This window comes from Erinaceus europaeus, chromosome 10 (genome assembly GCF_950295315.1).
Source record: "Erinaceus europaeus chromosome 10, mEriEur2.1, whole genome shotgun sequence".
NCBI classification, from domain to species: domain Eukaryota; kingdom Metazoa; phylum Chordata; class Mammalia; order Eulipotyphla; family Erinaceidae; genus Erinaceus; species Erinaceus europaeus.
The window spans coordinates 114,149,381-114,168,560 of record NC_080171.1 but is presented as its reverse complement, the minus strand read 5'-3'; the positions used below and the strand labels follow the sequence as shown (position 1 = coordinate 114,168,560).

General features: G+C 48.5%; 1 protein-coding gene across 1 annotated transcript in view; it reads left to right on the top strand.

The window, feature by feature from the left end:
• Positions 1 to 268: 268 nt before the first annotated feature.
• Positions 269 to 19,180, top strand: part of FAM120A (family with sequence similarity 120 member A) — a 114,005-nt gene continuing 95,093 nt past the window's right edge. Inside the window, exon 1 of the mRNA XM_060200551.1 lies at positions 269 to 886. Coding sequence (XP_060056534.1) covers positions 413 to 886 — 474 coding nt within the window. The 5' untranslated portion in view covers positions 269 to 412. The remainder of the gene's footprint in view (positions 887 to 19,180) is intronic.

Sequence of the window (19,180 nt, the reverse complement as noted above, 5' to 3'; positions counted from 1 at the left end):
TCCGGCATCCGGACCCCGGGTCTCCCGTGCCCGCTGGCTGGGGCCGTCCCAGCCCGGCCCCGGCTCCCGCTCCCGCCCCAGCCCGGCCCCGGATCCCGCTCCCGCTCCCGCCCCAGCCCGGCCCCGGATCCCGCTCCCGCTCCCGCTCCCGCCCCCGGCCCGGCCCCGGATCCCGCTCCCGCTCCCGCTCCCGCCCCCGGCCCAGCTCCCGCTCCCGCTCCGGCTCCGGCTCCCGCGTGGCGCCGCCCCTTCCGCCGCGTGCGTCACCCCGGCCGCCGGCCCCGCCGCAGCGCGGACGTCCCGCCACGGCCCTGGGAGGCGGCAGCACATGGCGGCCGCAGCGGCCATGAGCGCGGCCCGGCCCGGCGCCCCCTGAGCCCGCGCCCCGGCCCGCTCGGCCCGCCCCGCCGCCATGGGCGTGCAGGGCTTCCAGGACTACATCGAGAAGCACTGCCCGAGCGCCGTGGTGCCGGTGGAGCTGCAGAAGCTGGCCCGGGGCAGCCTGGTGGGCGGCGGGCGGCAGCGTCCCCCGCACTCGCCGCTGCGCCTGCTGGTGGATGCCGACAACTGCCTGCACCGCCTCTACGGCGGCTTCTACACCGACTGGGTCAGCGGTGGCCAATGGAACCACATGCTGGGCTACCTGGCGGCGCTGGCCAAGGCCTGCTTCGGCGGCAACATCGAGCTGTTCGTCTTCTTCAACGGCGCGCTGGAGAAAGCGCGGCTGCACGAGTGGGTCAAGCGCCAGGGCAACGAGCGCCAGACGGCGCAGCAGATCGTCAGCCACGTCCAGAACAAGGGCACGCCGCCGCCCAAGGTCTGGTTCCTGCCTCCCGTCTGCATGGCCCACTGCATCCGCCTGGCGCTCATCCGCTTCCACGTCAAGGTGCGGGAAGGGGGGAGGGGTCGGGGTCGCGGGGGGCCGGGGTCGCGGGGGGGGGGCCGGCCCGACGGCGGGGGTGAGGGTGGGCCGGTGCGCGGCGAGGACCGGGCGACGTGATGGGGCGGGGGGCGGCCGCGGGGCCTGGGATGGAAAGGGGGTGGGTGGGTCCTGGGCGGGGCTGGGGTCAAGGCTGGGGTAGGGTCGGTCTCTGGGGGACCTGGGCGGAGTCTGGGGTCTGGTGGCCGGGGTCAGGGTCAGAGAGCCGAGGCGGGGCCTGGGGCGTGGAGGTGAGGGTGGGTCTGGGGGGAGTTGGTTCAGAATGGGCCTGCGAAGTACGAAGTGGATCCCGGTGGGCCGGGGACCGGACCCTGGAACGGGGGTCTGAGGCCGGAATTGCTGGAACTGAGCTTGGCCCGGGATCTGAAGCCCCGGAGCCGGGATTTGAACTGGGGTCCGAGGCCGGAGTGGCTCACGCTCGAGGTTCTGGTAGGGATCCTCAGGGTGCCCCCTCTCTGGGAGTCCCCGAGCGTAAGGTGGGCTTGCCTCGACCCCCGGACGAGGGCCTGATCTGTGTGCAGGCTGCAGACCTGGGCTAGGAGGCGTGCAGAGACCCCTCCCAGATAACCGGACTGTTTCTCCCACCCTGTGAGTCCAGCAGGTCACTAACCTGAACCTTCAGTTGTTTTTCCCATTTAGTTTTTGAACAGCAACAGGTATTCATAGAAGCAAGGTGCTCCGTGGCGACGGGAGGGGTCCCTGCGAGTGGGAGCGAGTGTTTCTTAGCTCAGCTTTGGGCAAGGCCTATGCAGTTGGCCTCCTGGGCAGGACTGAGCTGGGGACCAGGCTCCATTCGCAACAGTTTTATCTGATTTTTTTTTGTGTGTGTGTATATGTTAGAGTTCGGAGTTTCCTAAAACCTGATGGAATGTTGTCGGTTCTGGGGCTGAGCCCGTGTGGAAGGCTGGGGTTTTGCATTCTGGAGGAGGCAGGGCTGGCGTGTAGCTTCCAGGAAGCATGTGGGCTCCCGGCCTCTGTGCTGGGCACTGGAGTAGTCAGAGCTGTGCTGTCAGGCCTCTGTGGTCGCTTTGGCACAGGGCTCCCTGGACCCTAAGGACCCAGCCATGACACCCAAGAAGCATCTGTGACTTCAGACTTGTTTGTCCATTGATTCCTAGTCTTTGCTACTCTTGAAAATCTTTAGGGAGCAGGGACTACTGTTTGGAGGGGCCTGGGCTTTTTGCAGCTCTGCCTGCCAGCTTGTCCGTGTTCCCTTTATTTCTGCTTCCACTGTGCTTGGACTCAAAAGTTTTTGATACCCAAACTCCTGGTGGCAGCCTGCTGCTGTGCTGAGATGGTGGAGGCTCAGCCTAGATTGCTGGCGGAAGTCCCACCCGCCCGCTGCCATTGGAGAGAGGGCTTCCAGTGTGTGGGTTGGTGCTGCGGGACAGCCATTGGTCTGTGTGCCTGACAGACTCAGGCTTCCCGAGAAGATGGGGTGTGCGCCAGGGTCTGCTGCTGGCAGTTCTGCTCCTTGCCCAACTTCGGGGCAGGAAGACAGTCTTTCTGAGGCATGACTGCCTCCAGAAGCTGCCACAGGGAGAGTTCAGGGGTGCACACTACCCACTCCCCAGAAAGACAGGATGAGTTTTCCAAGCAAGAACTCCAAAGTCAATGTTACTTGGGAATTATAGTGTGTGTAGAGCACCGAACCTTAGGAGACAACTACTGAATTCCTTTTTTTTTAAAAAAAAAATTTATTTATTCCCTTTTGTTGCCCTGGTTGTTTTTTGTTGTAGTTATTATTATTGTTGTCGTCGTTGTCTGGGTAGGACAGAAAGAAATGGAGAGAGGAGGGGAAGACAGAGAGGAGGAGAGAAAGATAAGACACCTGCAGACTTGCTTCGCTGCCTGTGAAGCGACTCCCCTGCAGGTGGGAGCTGGAACAGGGATCCTTACTTCGGTCCTTGGCGCTTTGCACCACATGCACTAAACCCGCTGCTCTACTGCCCGACTCCCTACTGAATTCCTTTTTAATCATAAAGCTTTATAATTACAAAGCTTTTGTGCCCTGTTGAATGCCCCTCATACCTACAAGGTGCTCAGAATTTTGACCAGTGTGTGAATACGTGTTTGAAAACTAAATTTTAGCTAGATTCACCGAACTTTTGTTAGGCATCTGGGTACACGAAGATTTTTCTGTGATTACTTTGCTTTAGAGAAGCTTCTAACTCCTGATGTAGAATCGAAGTGTCATCCTAACTGTAGCTTAATAATGTAGTGGTGACTGAACAGGCTGCCCTTAGCTGGCAGCTACTCCCGTTTTGTTAAATTTGGGTGCTATCAATAAAACTTCATCATTAGCCAGTGAGAGGCCAAGAGCTTCAGTACAGTGACTACCCACTCTTCCATGAAGAAAAGGCTTTCTCTTTCCTTGTAGAAAAGAGCCTTTACATTCTTTTCCTCATAGACTTCTCTCCTTTTCAGATATAATTCTTCAACTTGGCTGTCTCAGAGTCCTGCTTGAGAGTGGGATACAGGAGTCTGCACCAATGAAGACCCTTTAAGAGCAGGAATAGCATTATATGAGATTGAGGGGACAACAGAAACTAGCCAGCAGAGCGAGAACTTTGAGGCTAGTAGGAAAAGCAAAACAGTGCTATTGCTTAACGGTCCCTGAGATTAGGGCAGAGCTCATTCTACAAGTGTGATTCTTATTTTTTTTTTATTTACTATCTTTATTTATTGAGTAGACACTGTCAAAAATTGAGACGGAAGTGGGAGATAGAGAGGAAGAGAGATAGAGAGAGACACCTGCAGCACTGCTTCACCACTTGCAAAGCTTTCCCCCTGCAGGTGGGGACCAGGGGCTTGAACCTGAGTCCTTGGACATTGTAACGTGTGCTCAACCAGGTGCACCACCTGGCCCCCAAGTGTGATTTTAAAATCAAAGAAGCTGATGCTCTTGTTTCCGGTCCTGGGGGTCTGAATCTGAAGCTCAGGGTTCTGGACGGAAAGGGAGTGAAATAGGACAGGTTTTTAACTTTCGAGCTGTCAAATGGCTAAGTTAACTACAGCATGTGCCATACCCACAACAGTATGTCACAACATACCTACTGGAAGGGCTAAAAGTCAGCGGTGCTGCCAGCACCAGGTGTTGACTGCAGAACTGAGCAGCTGGAATCGGGGGCAGCTCCCTGGAGAAGTGTCTGGGTATCCCACAAAGTTGAACACAACATTCAGCAGTCTTAATTCCAGTGCCTTTACTGAACGGAAACATGTTCACAGAAAAACCTATACTTGTGCAGGTCCTGGAAAAAAGATGACAGAGGACCTAGTGGGAGTTGTATTGTTATGTGGAAAACAGAAATGTTACGCATTTACTGGTGACTATAAAATATGAATCTCCCAATGAAGGAAAAAAAATGTTTTAAAAAAACCAAACTGTACTTGAACTACATAATAGCTCCAAACTTGGAGCCAGCCAAGTATCATCTAAGAGGTGGGCAGGCAGTTAAACAGGCATCTCTCTACCAGACTGCTTGGGCAGGAAGATGGGACTGTTGGCACACAGCCACGTGGGTGTAAGGTTTTGTGCTGAGTGAAAGAAGCCAGGCTTGCATGGTTTGATTCTGTTATTATTATGTTCTCATGACAGTTAAGTAGCGGGTGTGGGTGGGGGCATGGTGCTAGAGGAGTGGGACCGTAGGTGTTCAGTAGAAGGGGACCTGGAGGGAGAGATGCTGTGTGTCCTGGTGGTGGTAGTGGGAAGGTGTTTGAAAATCAGAAAATGGCCCAGCAGTTGGTGCAGTGGCTAGAGCACTGGGCTTAAAGTGTGAGATTCTGTATTCCATTTCCAGTGTCACATGTGCCAGAGTGATGCTCTGGTGTCTCCCCTCCCCCCTTGCTCTTGCTTCTTTCTGTCTTGAATGTTAGTAAATAAAATAAAATCATAGAACTGCATGTCACAAGCAGACACGTTAATTTGACTATACACCAATCCATAGATTCTTTAAAAGGCTAAATAAAAATTGGCACAAACACTTCACTTCAGAATGTGGGGTAGATGGGGTGATTCTCTGTGGAAATTGATAATCTTGCTGGCCTTCTCTTGACTTCTTTCACCTGGCGAAGAAAAAAAAAAAGGCTTAATTTCCTGCCAGTCTTGCTCAGAGAAGGCTTTTTGACTTAGCAGGGTTTGTCTTTGACAGAATAGTCGTGGAATTCTGTACGGTAATCACTTGCATTTCTTAACCGTTAGGAGACGGTTCCATGTTGGTCATCATTCAGGCACTCATCTGCCCGGGTTGTACTGAACTCCGTTGAGTTTCTGGAATTATTTCCAGTTATGTGCCATGAGTCATCCTAACCTTTGAAACTTCAGGGGAGGTGCTGGCAATTATTTCAAAGTGTTAGTGACCATAAAGCCACCTTCCTGAATGTTCCTGCCCCAGACCCGTTTCCCTGAACCAGCAGCCCATGCGTTCACTTAGCGCTGCAGAAGGCAGTTGCCCAGGCTTTAAGTCAGTGGAGCAGCCATATGTGGCTTGGGCTGTAGGGATTATGATCTGATTCTTTGATTCTTTGTGGGGCAAGGGCAAGGGCTGACTTGGTGGGACCCTCTCATAGACACTATCTTTCTGTTCTCTCCTGGAGGTATGCCACCCCCTCTTGTGTGTGAAGAAAGGACCCGCTGAATAAATCTCATCTGGGGTTAAGTAGCCAGTAGGCTTTTCAGGAGGGAGGTGCCCTGCCAGAGTCAAAGTTCATTTTAGTTGTGTAAGAACACTTGGGTGTGTATATCTACTTGCGGTTCACTCCCAGGTCAAATTTGATAGCAAAGCCACTCCACTTCCCCACCCTCGATGTGATGGGTACAGTTTCTTTATGGAGGAAATGGAAAACTAGCATTGTAGCACATTCGTTATTTATTTTTTTTATTTATTCCCTTTTGTTGCCCTTGTTTTATTGTAGTTATTGTTGTCATCGTTGTTGGATAGGACAGAAAGAAATCGAGAGAGAAGGGCAGGACAGAGAGGGGGAGAGATAGACACCTGCAGACCTGCTTTATCACCTGTGAAGTAACTCCCCTGTAGGTGGGGAGCCGGAGGCTCAAACCGGGATCCTTAGGCTGGTCCTTGCGCTTTGCGCCACCTGCGCTTAACCAGCTGCACTACTGCCCAATTCCCAGCATATTCTTAAAGACTTTGAAAGTGACCAGACAGTACTTAAGAGTTCAAGACTGGCCAGTTTAGAGCTGAAGCTGGCTGTCCATCTGTTTAAAAATTTTTTACTTTCCTCTATGTACCAGTTTTGTCACTTTTTTTTTTCTTCACTTAAAATCATCCATTTTGTAGCATTGTGTCAGAATGTCCTCTTTTAAATTTTTTTAAAACTGCATTTGCTAGGACAGAGAGAAATTGAGAGAGAAAAGGGATAGTGAGAGAGAGAGAGAGGGAGAGAGAGGGAGAGAACGCCACAGCCCAGCCCCCGTCCTCTTTTTAAGGCTACATAATACTCTATTTGATGAGTGGGTCAAATTATGTTTACCGGTGGATCTATTGGGAGATACTTAGGCTGGTGCTCTTTTTACTTACTGTGAATTGTGAGTAATGATGCAGTGAGCATGAGTGTAGAAAAATCTGTTCAAGTTCCTTCTTTCAATTCTTTGGAGTATATACCCAGTGCTGGAATTCTTGAATCTCATGGTAATTTTACATCAAGACATTGCCATATAGGTCTGCATATAGCTGTCTGTGTTCTTTATAGTCTATGTTTTGCAATATGTCACTGTAATAATGCTTAAAATTTTAACATTAATGGCAGAGAAAGACCTAGAGGTGGTTGGATTGTTATGTGGAAAACTGCGAAATGTTACACATGTAAAAACTGCTGTATTTTACTGTAAACCATTAATCCCCCCAATAAAGAAAACTGAAGAAAACTTTAACATTAATGTGATCATACAGTATATCATTCACAGTTCACTTGTTTTTAAAAGACACTTATTTAGGGAGTTGGGCGGTAGCACAAGTGGGTTAAGCGCTTAACCTGCTACACGTGGTGCGAAGCGCAAGGACCAGCTAAGGATTCTGGTTTGAGCCCCGGCTCCCCACCTGCAGGAGAGTCACTTCACAGGTTGTGAAGTAGGTCTGCAGGTGTCTGTCTTTCTCTCCTCCTCTCTCCTTTCTCTCTGTCCTAACGACAACGACGACATCAATAACAACAATAATAACTACAACAACAATAAAAAAGAAGGGCAACAAGAGGGAAAATAAATATACAAAAATTAATACAAAAAGACACTTATTTATTAGTAAATTGGGCAGGAAGGGATAGGATGCACTAGGATACCACGCTGGCACATGCAGTGCTGGGTGTTGAACTTCCAACGTCGTACTTGAGAGTCCAATACTTTATCCACTGCACCACCGCCCAGGTCAAGCAGTGTGTTTATTTTCTTATAAATATATAAATAACTTTTTGTGCCATTACTTAACATTTCTGATTCTTTTTAAAACATATTTATTTTTGCCACCAGGATATTACTGGGGTTCAAGGCCTATATGACTCCACTGCTCCCTGTGGCTATTTTTTTCTTTCCATTGGGTAGAGGGTGAAGGGAAAGAGAGCGAGAGAGAGAGAGAGAGAGAGAGAGAGAGAGAGAGAGAGAGAAGGGAAAACAGCAGCGCTGTTTCATGGCTTATGAAACGTCCCTCATTGCAGGTGTTCCCTTGTGGGGGCTCAGGGCTCAAGCCTGGCTCCTCGTGCATGGCAATGCGTGGTACCCTACCCAGTGAACTACCTGCCAGCCTCTATGGTTCTATGATTCTTCTTAATGCCTCCCTCAGTAGAGTTCAGCTCTTTATATCGTCTCTACAAATGGTGCATGCGCGTGTGCACTTGGTAGATCTAGGGAGTGGCTCCCATCATTGCCAAACCTTCACATTAAATTTTTTTTTTATTATTTTTATTTATTGATTGGATAGAGACAGTCAGAAACCGAGAGGGGAGGGAGGGATAGAGAGAGTGAGAGACAGAGAGACACCTGCAGCCCTGCTTCACCACTTGTGAAGCTTTCCCCCTGCAGGTGGGGACTGGGGGCTCGAACCCAGTTCCTTGCGCACTATAACATGTGTGCTCAACCAGGTGTGCCACCAGCCAGCCCCGGAACCTTCACATTTTTTCAAGAAAGTCAGAAATTGAGATTTTTTTTTTTTCTCTTAAAATGATCTCATTCAAAGAATACCATTTATGTGGCCAGTGGTGGCCCAGTGCATAGTGTGCCAGCCTTGCACACACGAGATTCCAAGTTTGATCCCCAGCTGTGTATATGACACAGTGATAGTCTGTTTCCCTCTTCCTTATTAATACATCTTTTAAAAAAAAAAACCTTTAAAAATACAGTTCAAATCAGGCAAAATGACCAGATTCAGCTGTGAGTCACCGATTTGTGATTTCAGTACTGGTCTTTGTCAGCTATGATCTGTATTCAAATTTCTGCTCTTCTTTATTTTAATTTAAAGTTAGGCTTGTCAGGGGCTACTCTCTGATCATATCTGCCTTCTTAAATCCTTTCAGTCGCCAAGTCACTTCCATTCCTGGGGTCACTGACGTAGGACTTTGCACAGATGCCGCCTTTCTTGCCCTTCAGTCTGCTTCTCACAATCCCCTCTTTGCATTTCCCTTTTTGAGATGAATGGTGCCCGCAGATAATTCAGCGTCTGGTGGACCCCAGGGCACGCTTTGTCCTCAAAGGCTTTGGATGCTGTCTGAGATGCAGCAATATTTCTCCCATGGCTGCTCTCCTCTCCACGGCAGCCTGAGGCTTAACTGGAGGCACGTGTGTTTTCACTCAGTGTCTGGGTTCTGTAATTAGTGAAGCCAGGTTATCCACTTTAAACCTCAAGTCTGCATGCCCCTCCCTGGCGTCACAGCCCTGCTCCTCTTCCTCCTCCTTCATCCGTGGCTTCCGTCCGTTTTGATGTCATAGTCGCCCTTCAGGTTGGCCACATCAGGGCTAAACTCACCATCCCTTACTCCTGGTCACCCACCTGCTGACCCCATTACAGTGGTCAGCCTAGTGATCTCTCACCTGCGTGTCCCACCCTCTTCCCCAGACATTCCAGTGTGTGAATTTTTACCCAAAATGTCATAACGAGTGCTTTATAAGCCTATTCATTGGTGAGCTACGAAACCAATTTGTTGGCTGTTTACTCGCATTCGGAAAAACGGTGTAAGTGAAACAAAGAGCAAGCAGGGGACCTCAGGAGACAGACTGGGGTGAGCAGACCTCCTGAAGCTTACCTGCTGTGGGGAGCATTTGGAGCCAGCCCCACCCCCCACTTAGCTACCAGGTTCTCAGGTGGGTGGTGACAACTCCTTGCAGTTCCTTAATCAAGTTTCCAGATGGGACACTCCTTCAGTCTGAGCCCAGGTCACCAGCCATTGTGTGGCACAACGCCTCACATTGTTCCCAGCACTCCCCACCATACCACTGTTTTCCCAGGAGGTGTCTGCTCCCAGTCTCGGAGGGCATTTCTGCCTTTGGTTACCGCTTACACTCCTCAATCAAGTCAAGTGCCAAGTGCATTCACGATTCTCTCCTGCCGTGTCTCAGAAGACCATGAGCAGCGTCACCTGCACCTGCAGGCACTTCCTGTTCCTGGCTCCCTGGGCTGCCTGTGCAGTCACCCTACCAGACTGCGGGAGCCTAAGGACGGGGCATTCCACCCCCACTTGGGTATGTTTAAGACAAGCACACAGCTTTTTAATTAAGTTTTTTTTCCTCTTCTATTTATGGAGTCCGATGAATTGAGTCATTTTCTTTTTTCATATATATTACTGGATAGAGATGGGGAAATTGAGAGGGGAGGGAGAGATAGATAGATAGATAAATAGATAGAGAGACCTGCAGCCCTGCTTTACCATTTGTGAAGCTTCTCCCCTGCAGGTGGGGACCAGGGGCTTGAACCTGAACCTGGGTCCTTGCACTCTGTGATGTGTGTGCTTCACCAGGCGTGCCACCGCCTGGCCCGTTCGTCATTTTCTTTTAGCACATGAATCAGAAACAGATTTAAGACTTGGTTCCTCACTTGCTTATACTCCCTTTTCTGACCCACTCTATTCTTTAGCAAAGGTCCATGCGCCTTTGCTGGCCAGGCCTGGAGGAGCCATGGCAGGAAGCATGAACCACACAGACTTGATAGTCCGGGGGTGGGCTCCTTCATGGCTTTTTCCTGTGTTGATGTTCAGAATTTGATGTCAGACAATTGTGTGTTCTCTTGAACCGTGAGCAGTTCTCAAAGGGATGCTTCAGACTAGGTCTAAAGACATTGCTGGTCACAGCTGAGGGAACGCCGGCAATGGACAACTGGGTGCTGTCACAGCGTGGTCCCAGATGTCAGTGTTGCCAAGGGCAGCAAGTACTGGTGTGAACAAGTTGAAGAGGTTTAAGCTTCAGGCTTTTGTAAAGCCAATCAGATGTGGAAAATAGAGACTGCAAGTAATGCAAGAAAGAGAAGAACTTAAAACAGCAACTTCAGGGGTTGGGGAGACGGCACCGTCTGCACTGCAACAGCCTTTTATTCCTGAGGCATCCAAGGTCCCCAGGTCCAGTCCTCAGGCACCACCAATAAGCCAGAACTGAGTGGTGCTCTGGTAAAATAAATAAATAAAAATCCAATTTCATTTTCTAGATTATTGCCGTGTCTGAAATATATGTCTATATTCACTTGCTTTTCACGTTGCTTTGCACAATGGGAATTTATACAGTGGAAAGACGTGGTGTTAATAAGCAACCATTCTGGGAGTCGGGCGGTAGCACAGCGGGTTAAGCGCACGTGGCGCAAAGTGCAAGGACCGGCTTAAAGATCCTGGTTCGAGCCCCCGGCTCCCCACCTGCAGGGGATTTGCTTCTCAGGTGGTGAAGCAGGTCTGCAGGTGTCTGTCTTTCTCTCCTCCTGTCTTACCCTCCTCTCTCTATTTCTCTCTGTCCTGTCCAACAACGAAGACATCATCAACAGCAATAACTACAACTACAAAACAACAAGGGCAACAAAAGGGAAAATAAGTAATAAAAATTTTTTTTAAAAAAGCAACCATTCTTAGCAATAAATGCCTAATATCATGTGACATGTGAGGAGATGCTTTTCTGGTGTGTGTGTGTGGGGGGCGCGAAAGATAGCTCAGTGGTAGAGCTAGTGTGGTGCTTGCGTGCATGAGGTTCGAGCTTCCACTCCCAGTGCCTCATGGACCAGAACTGAACAGTTCGTTGGTATGCTTCCCTCATAAAAAGGTCTTTAAAATTTAAAAGCCATTTTATTGGCTCCATGTTTTGCATGTTATTAAGATATGCTCTTCATCTCTCCCACGATGGCTCTGTATCTGTATATACTGTAGAATGATCTTTTTAAAAAAATATTTATTTTTTGCCCTTGTTTTATTGTTGTAGTTATTATTGATGATGTCGTTGTTGGATAGGACAGAGAGAAATAGAAAGAGGAGGGAAAGAAAGAGAGGGGGAGAGAAAGATAAGACCCCTGCAGACCTGCCTCACCACTTGTAAAGTGGCTCCCCTGCAGGTGGGGAGCCAGGGCCTTGAACCAGAATCCTTAAGCTGGTCCCTGTGCTTTACGCCATGTGTGCTTAACCCACTGCGCTACCGCCTGACTCCCTGTAGAATGATCTTAATATGTCTAGTTAGCACTCATCATTGCAGGACTTTTTTCCCTCATCATGTCATGAGAGTTTTATAGATGTGTTTTCTTAGCAATTGTCACATATACAGCTTAGTGTTATGAAGTCTAGCAGACTACTGTTCTATTTCCTGGGCTGACTTTATAACCGGGAGTTTAGCTTGTGATCATCTTCATTTTAGAATTTAAAACATTTGGAACTTTTCCCCAATGAATGCATAGACAAATAATTTCTAAATAGAACTGTTCAACAGATAAACGAGTCAGATTTCACATAAAAATGTTCTAAAATTCTCCCAACACCGCTACATAACTGCACCATTTATTTCATCTTTACTTGAGGTCACATTTCCTCTGGGAAGTAGTTCTTTGCTGGCTTTGACCGCTGTCCAGCTCTTAGCACATCGTCTGGCATCTGATAGATGTTCGGAATGTCAGACAGGCTCGTCAGTTCCACCTTTCAGCCCCTCAGTGCCCTTAGTGCTCTTAGGACGGACAGAATGGTTGGGGGAAGAAGTCTAGCACACTGCACTGACGGCTCCTTAGCCTTGGCCTCTGCCTGCCTTCTCCCCATCTTGGTGGATTCATCTGAATCGGCCTCTGTGCCTCTTAACTTCAGAGCTGATTGAGTTCATAAAGAAGTGGCTACTTGGGAGTCGGGCGGTAGTACAGCGGGTTAAGTGCACGTGGCACGAAGCGAAAGCACCAGCGTAAGGATCCAGGTTCAAACCCCTGGCTCCCCACCTGCAGGGGAGACACTTCACAGGCGGTGAAGCAGGTCTGCAGGTGTCTTATCTTTCTCTACCCCTCTCTTGTCTTCCCCTCCTCTCTCAATTTCTCTCTATCCTATCCAACAACAACATCAATGGCAACAATAACGACAACAACAAGGGCAAAAAAATGAAATAAAAAAGTGGCTACTTATGGAAATGGACCAGATTTAGCCATCTTTTCTTTCTTGTTATACTTGGTTCTGTCAAAAGTTTCTAGACACCCGAGGGCTAGTGAAGAGTCGAACCTGACACACTGCATTATCTGCGAAGGTGGCGGTGAATCTGCAGTAGTCACAGAAAGCCATCCAGAAACATAACCCTTTTGTGCCTCCGTCATCTGGTCTATCAGTCTCCCGTTCCTCTGTGAGCCATGAAACACCAGTGTAAAGAGTTTGCAAGTGTCGCTATCTTGAAAACACTTGTTAATTCAGGGTTCATTTCCCTGAATTTTGAAGCATACATTTTGATACTTGTTGGAATAAGATTTTTAAAGAGAATACTATTAACTGCAAGGGCTAGCTGAGTCACCAGAAGATTAACAGTGAATCAATAATGCATACAAATAATCTTGGTATTTCCGCATACTCTTTTGTCATTGTTCTGATTTGCATTTCTCTGTTGACTTCCACTCTTAATTGTGTTAGTGGAGAAAGAAAACAGCTTTAACATTGAATAAGCATTGAGCCCAGACTGCAGTCGCCTCAAAGATGGGAAGGCAGAAAGAAACCCCCACTCTCTGTAGCAGTAGAGACATGCAGTCATTACATGCCTGTGATTATGTGGTTGTCAGCACCCAGAGGGAAGAGAAACTGCCTGCTCTTGATAAATAGGAAGTTCCATCTTGGAGCTCAGTACCCAGGCTTTTAAGAAGACTGCAAGAGGGGTGCTGACCTCCTTTTATTGTTTTATTTAGAAAATTGTAATACATTTTTTTACATTTATTTATTTTCTCTTTTGTTGCCCCCCCCTTTTTTTATTACTGTTGTAGTCGTTATTGAAGTCGTCGTCGTTGGATAGGACAGAGAGAAATGGAGAGAGATGGGGAAGACAGAGGGGGAGAGAAAGACAGGCACCTGCAGACCTGCTTCACTGCCTGTGAAAGAGACTCCCCTGCAGGTGGGGAGCTGGGGGTTGAACTGGGATCCTTAGTTGGTCCTTGAGCTTCGCGGCGCCACCTGCGCTACCGCCCAACTCCCCCCCCCCCTTTATTTTTTACTGGAGGACTGATCAGCTCTGGCTTTTGGTGGAGGGGGGAATTAAACCTGGGACTTCTGAAGCCTCAGGCATGAGAGTCTCTTTGCATAACTGTTATTCGATCTACCCTCACCCCTGTAATACATTCTATATGACAAATACTTGAGCAGTTTATTCATGTTTATGTGTATGTACTGCTTAATGTTATTAAGCATCGTGTCTCTACACTACCATCTGCATGTAGAACTTTTCATTGTACAAAGTTAAGTTCTGGGGGTCGGGCGGTAGTGTAGTGGGTTAAGCGCTCATGCACAAAGTGCAAGGATCCTCAGAGATCCCAGTTTGAGCCCCCGGCTCTCCACCTGCAGGAGGGTCACTTCACAAGTGGTGAAGCAGGTCTGCAGGTGTTTATCTTTCTCTCCACCTCTCTATCTTCCCCTCCTCTCTCGATTTCTCTCTGTCTTATCCAACAACAGCAGCAGCAGCAACAACAAAAAAATAATAACAGCAATAACAATGATAAACAAGGGCAACAAAAGGGAAAAAAATGGCCTCCAGGAGCAGTGGATTCATAATGCAGGCACCAAGCCCCAGCAATAACCCTGGAGGCAAAAGAAAAAAAAAAATCAAAGGTCTGATCCCCTCATATAATCCTGTGTCCCATTCCCTCTAACCCAAGGCACCCTCCATTTCTTCTTTGCTTCTATGGACCTGGCGACTCTGGAGCCCTTGTACCCTCCCCTCCCCTCCCCTCCCCTCCCCTCCCCTCCCCTCCCCTCCCCTCCCCTCCCCTCCCCTTCCCGCTCTGGTTTATGCTGGTGCTCGGGATTGCACCAAGGACCTCAGAGCCTCAGACACGGAAACTCTTTTTGCAGGACCATGATGCTGTCTCCCCTGCCCAGTAGTTACTCTTTTCTAACTGACTTGTTGACCATTTGTCTTAAGATCAGTTCAAGTTGTGACATGTTGCGGGTTTTCCTTCCGTTTAAGGACTTAAATACTGTTCAACTGACTGACTATATTTTGTTTTATCTGTTCCTCTCTTATTCCACCTTCTGCCTATTGTGGCTAAGGACATTATGGATGTGGGTGTATACGTATCTGAGTTTTTGCTTTCACTTCTTTTAGGTGTGTGCCAAGGAGCCAAATTGGAGCCAAGTTCTGTGTTTATCTTTATTTATTTATTGGATAGAAACAGCCAGAGATCGAGAGGGAAGGGAAGGGGGTGGTAGAGAAGGGAGAGAGACAGAGAGACACCTGCCACACTTGCTTCACCACTCATAAAGCTCCCCCCCCTTACAGGTGGGGACTGGGGGTGTGAACCCTGATCTTTGCGCATTGTAACATGTGCGCTCAACCAGGTGCTCCACCTCCTGGCCCCCTATTTCTTTGTTTAACTGTGGGTCCTTCATACTGTTTTCCTTAGTCTTTGTACCAATTTATATCCCCTTGTCACAACTGTCTCAGTGCTTGCTTATATCTGTTTGTTTTGAATAACCACTATGCTATTTTCCTGCCTATTTGTTTTGTTAGCCATCTCCCTCCCCAGAGCGTCACTGGGGCTTCATGCCTGCATAATTCCACAGCTCTCCGTGGACTATTTTCACCCCACCCCCGTTAGAGAGTAAAAGGCAGAGACAGAGAAGGAAGATGCCATAGCACTGCGTCACAGCTCACGAAGCTTCCCTTTGCCACTGCTCCCAGGTTGTAGCCAGGGGCTCAAACCAGTTCCTTCTGCATAATTAAGTGTGCACTCTACCGGGTGATACTTCTGACCCCCTTGATAGCCATCTTCATAGGTATGGAACGGTAAGTAATTGTAGTTTTGATTTACATTCTCAAATGACTAGTGAGGTGGAGCATACTTGTATGTGCCCCTTCACCTTAACACCAAGGTTATTGCTGGGGCTTGGGGTCTGCATGGCTCCACTGTTTCCAGTGACTTTTTTTTTTCTTTCCTTTTTTATATATTGTGAGGGATAGATAGGGTGTGGGAGGGAGAGACCACAGCACTGCATCACTGCTCATGAAGCTTCTCCCTTGCAGGTGGGAGCCAGGGACTTGAACCTGGGTTTTTGTGTGCATGGTCACATGTCTGTTGAACCAGGTGAACCACTACTGGGCCTCTTCCTTATTTTTTTTTTAAAATAGTTATTTTATTTATTTATTCCCTTTTGTTGCCCTTGTTGTTTTATTGTTGTAGTTATTATTGTTGTTGTCGTTGTTGGATAGGACAGAGAGAAATGGAGAGAGGAGGGGAAGACAGAGAGGAGGAGAGAAAGACAGACACCTGCAGACCTGTTTCACTGCCTGTGAAGCGACTCCCCTGCAGGTGGGGAGCCGGGGTTCGAACCGGGATCCTTATGCCGGTCCTTGTGCTTTGCGCCACCTGCGCTTAACCCGCTGCGCTACAGCCCGACTCCCCTCTTCCTTATTTTTAAAGAAGTTATTTGTCCTTGCATTCAAGACTACTGTGACCGGTTATTACAGGATGAATAGGACATACAAGATAAGAAACTTTTTTCAGCTATTTCAGATTTGGGGGGGGGGGTCCTTTTAGAGACATTGCTGATATATATCCTATCACTGAAATTGCTCCTTTGAAGTAAACAATAACAATAAAAATTTCCACCAACATGGAGTCCCCCCCCCAGGGTTATTGCTGGGGCTCAGTGCCTGTACTAGGAATCCACTGCACCTGGGGGCTACTTTTTCCCTTTTTGTTGCCCTTGTTGTTTATTGTTGTTGTTGTTGCTGTCATCATTGTTGGATAGGACAGAGAGAAATGGAGAGAGGAGGGGAAGACAGAGGGGGAGAGAAAGACAGACACCTGCAGACCTGCTTCACCGCTTGCGAGTGAACTCCCCTGCAGGTGGGGAACCAGGGGCTCGAACCTGATCCTTGTGTGGGTCCTTGCGCTTTGCGCCGTGTTCGCTTAACCCGTTGCGCTACCGCCCAGCCCCAACATGGAGCTTTTATGACCTCTTTTTTTTAGCTAGGCTCAGCTGGATGAAGTAGCGTTGAGTAGGGTTTAACCACCTAATAATACCTGGTGACTAGATTTGTGTAAATATCAAAGCCTGATTTAAGAAAGAAAGAAAGGAAGGAAGGAAGATTTAGGTAGACTCTTATGTTTCAGTTGACTTACATCTCTTAAACCTAGGAGCTGACTAGACGGTGTGTCACATTATTCTCTGAGATGCATAAAATTATTCTAAAGACAAACTTTATGCTGGTGTGTGTGTGAGAGAGAGAGAAAGAGAGAGAGAGGGAGAGAGAGAGGAAAGGGGAGATGGGGGAACAACCTATGATGCTCATAGCATCTTAGGTCCTTAGGTCTTATACAAGAAGTATGTAAAAATGGGCCCTTGCATGGACTGTGCTTACCCATAAATAGTAGCTGGCACCACTCTGTGCTTATTCATCAGTGATTCTGAGCTGTTCACATGCGTAACTCATTCTGACAAGCTGGCTGCTTGGGGGTGGGGTGGGGAGGGCGCCATTCCTGCAGATGAAGACATGGAAGCACAGGGAGCGTGAAGAGTGGGCAGTGGGGTTGATCCGCCTGCAGCCTGGGCACACACCTCAGCAGAGTACTGTTTCACTGGAGAGTAGGAGTGAGAGACTGGTCCACCATTTCTTTCTTTTGGGAATATCCTCATGGCGGCTTTGACGTCAGTAAGAACACTTGTCAAGCAAACTTGGGAGTTTTCTAGTCATTATTCCTTGTCAAATTGGTGGTGGTGGTGGTGGTGGTGTGTGCGTATTCTGCCTTTTTAATGATGAAACATAGAACTATTAACAGGAAATTTTGCTTAGGATTCTGTGGCAAATATATAGTCTCATAAAATTATCGTAGGCTAAGTACAAAGTATTTAATTGGAACCCCAAGTGGGGCATGGCTCAACACTGACCCACATCTGCTGTGTCCTTGGAGGCTTGTGGCTCCCTGGCTTGTTGGGCCTTCAGTGGGAAGGCAGCCCCAGCAAAACCAAGGACCTTTAAGCTGGTGAAGGTCTAGGTGCTGATTGGGGCCTTCTGGTTCGAGGTGGCACATAGCTCCAGCTGGAGTCGTTCATGTGTGAGAAGCCTTGCACCTACCTACCACCTGTTACAGTTCTTAGCAGTCCTCCCCACCTACCACCTGTTACAATTCTTAGCAGTTCGGAGGGTTTAACATATTAACTGGCTTTGTCCTTTTTGGGAGTTCAAATTGAAATAATTCCCAACATGAAAGCCTCACTCCTGAAACCAGAAGAAACTGACATACTCACGCCATCATACTGTATTCAGCTCTGGCCAGGGAGGAGGAGAAACAGCACGGGTGACAGGGTGGGTGGCTAGGGGATGACTGACTGGTGAGACCAGGGCAGAAATCTCTCCGAAGGGAACGCAACTCCCTCCTGCCAGGCTTGTTCCCTCACGCCTCACTGCTCCTGCTGCTGCTCCTGCTCAAGTTCTCTTTGTGACTAAATGAAGGCCTTGCAGTTCCTATTTGGATGAGCCCCAGGCCTGTTTCTGCCCTACCGCTTGCCGTGTGTCTTCTCTCTGTGCCCGGGTGCGTTGTGAGACCTGTCCACCAGCCTCCCCAGTAACCTCTGCTGTTGGACTTGGTTCATTCTAGATTCAGAATTAACCTTGTTCCACTTGCTGGCAACCTGCTGGCTCGTCTCTGGCCTGTCCAGGGAGGCTGGTGTTTCATATAATAGATTCAGCTAGTGCTTTGTTTGCCAGATAACGTGGCTTGGGATTCTTTCAGCTGGTGTCTTGGAGACTATTCACTTCTTTCTTGTTAATATAAACTTAAAAAATATATATATATATAATTTATTTATTCCCTTTCGTTGCCCTTGTTGTTTTATTATTGTAGTTATTGTTGTTATTGATGTCGTTGTTGTTGGATAGGACAGAGAGAAATGGAGAGAGGGGGAGAGAAAGACAGACACCTGCAGACCTGCTTCACCGCCTGTGAAGCGACTCCCCTGCAGGTGGGGAGCCGGGGGCTCGAACTGGAATCCTTACACCGTTCCTTGCGCTTTGTGCCACCTGCGCTTAACCTGCTGTGCTACTGCCTGAATCCTTTAAATATATATATATATATATATTTTTTTTTTGATAGGGCAGAGAGAGATCAAAAGGTAGAGAGAGGAAGAGAGACACCTGCAGCTCTGCTTTACCACTCATGATGCTTCCTCTCTGCAGGTGGGAGCTGGGGGCTTGAACCTTGCACATGGTAACATGGGCACTCAACTGTGTGTGTCTTACTCAGTCCCATAATATAAGCTTCTTATGTTTGGAATAATTTTAGACTTAAAAAAAAATCCACTGCAGAACCAGTGCCTGCATCCTCTGCTCAGCTTCCTGTGTGCTAGACTGCAGGCAGCAGCTACTGCAGTGGAGAGGGCAGCGGGGGCAGGCTGCAGAACTGCCCTTGGTCGCTCAGTCATAGTGGCACCTGCAGGTGTCTGCTCTGTGGCCTGAGGGTTGTTCTCTTTGCTGGTTGTAACCTGCCCATTGTCTGGAAGCCCTCCTTAGGTTCAGTTCACATTGGCAGGGGTACAGAAGGGAGGGTGTTACATTCCACCTGGGTACTTTTTATTTACTGTTTTATTTTATTTTATTTTTTATTTTATTTT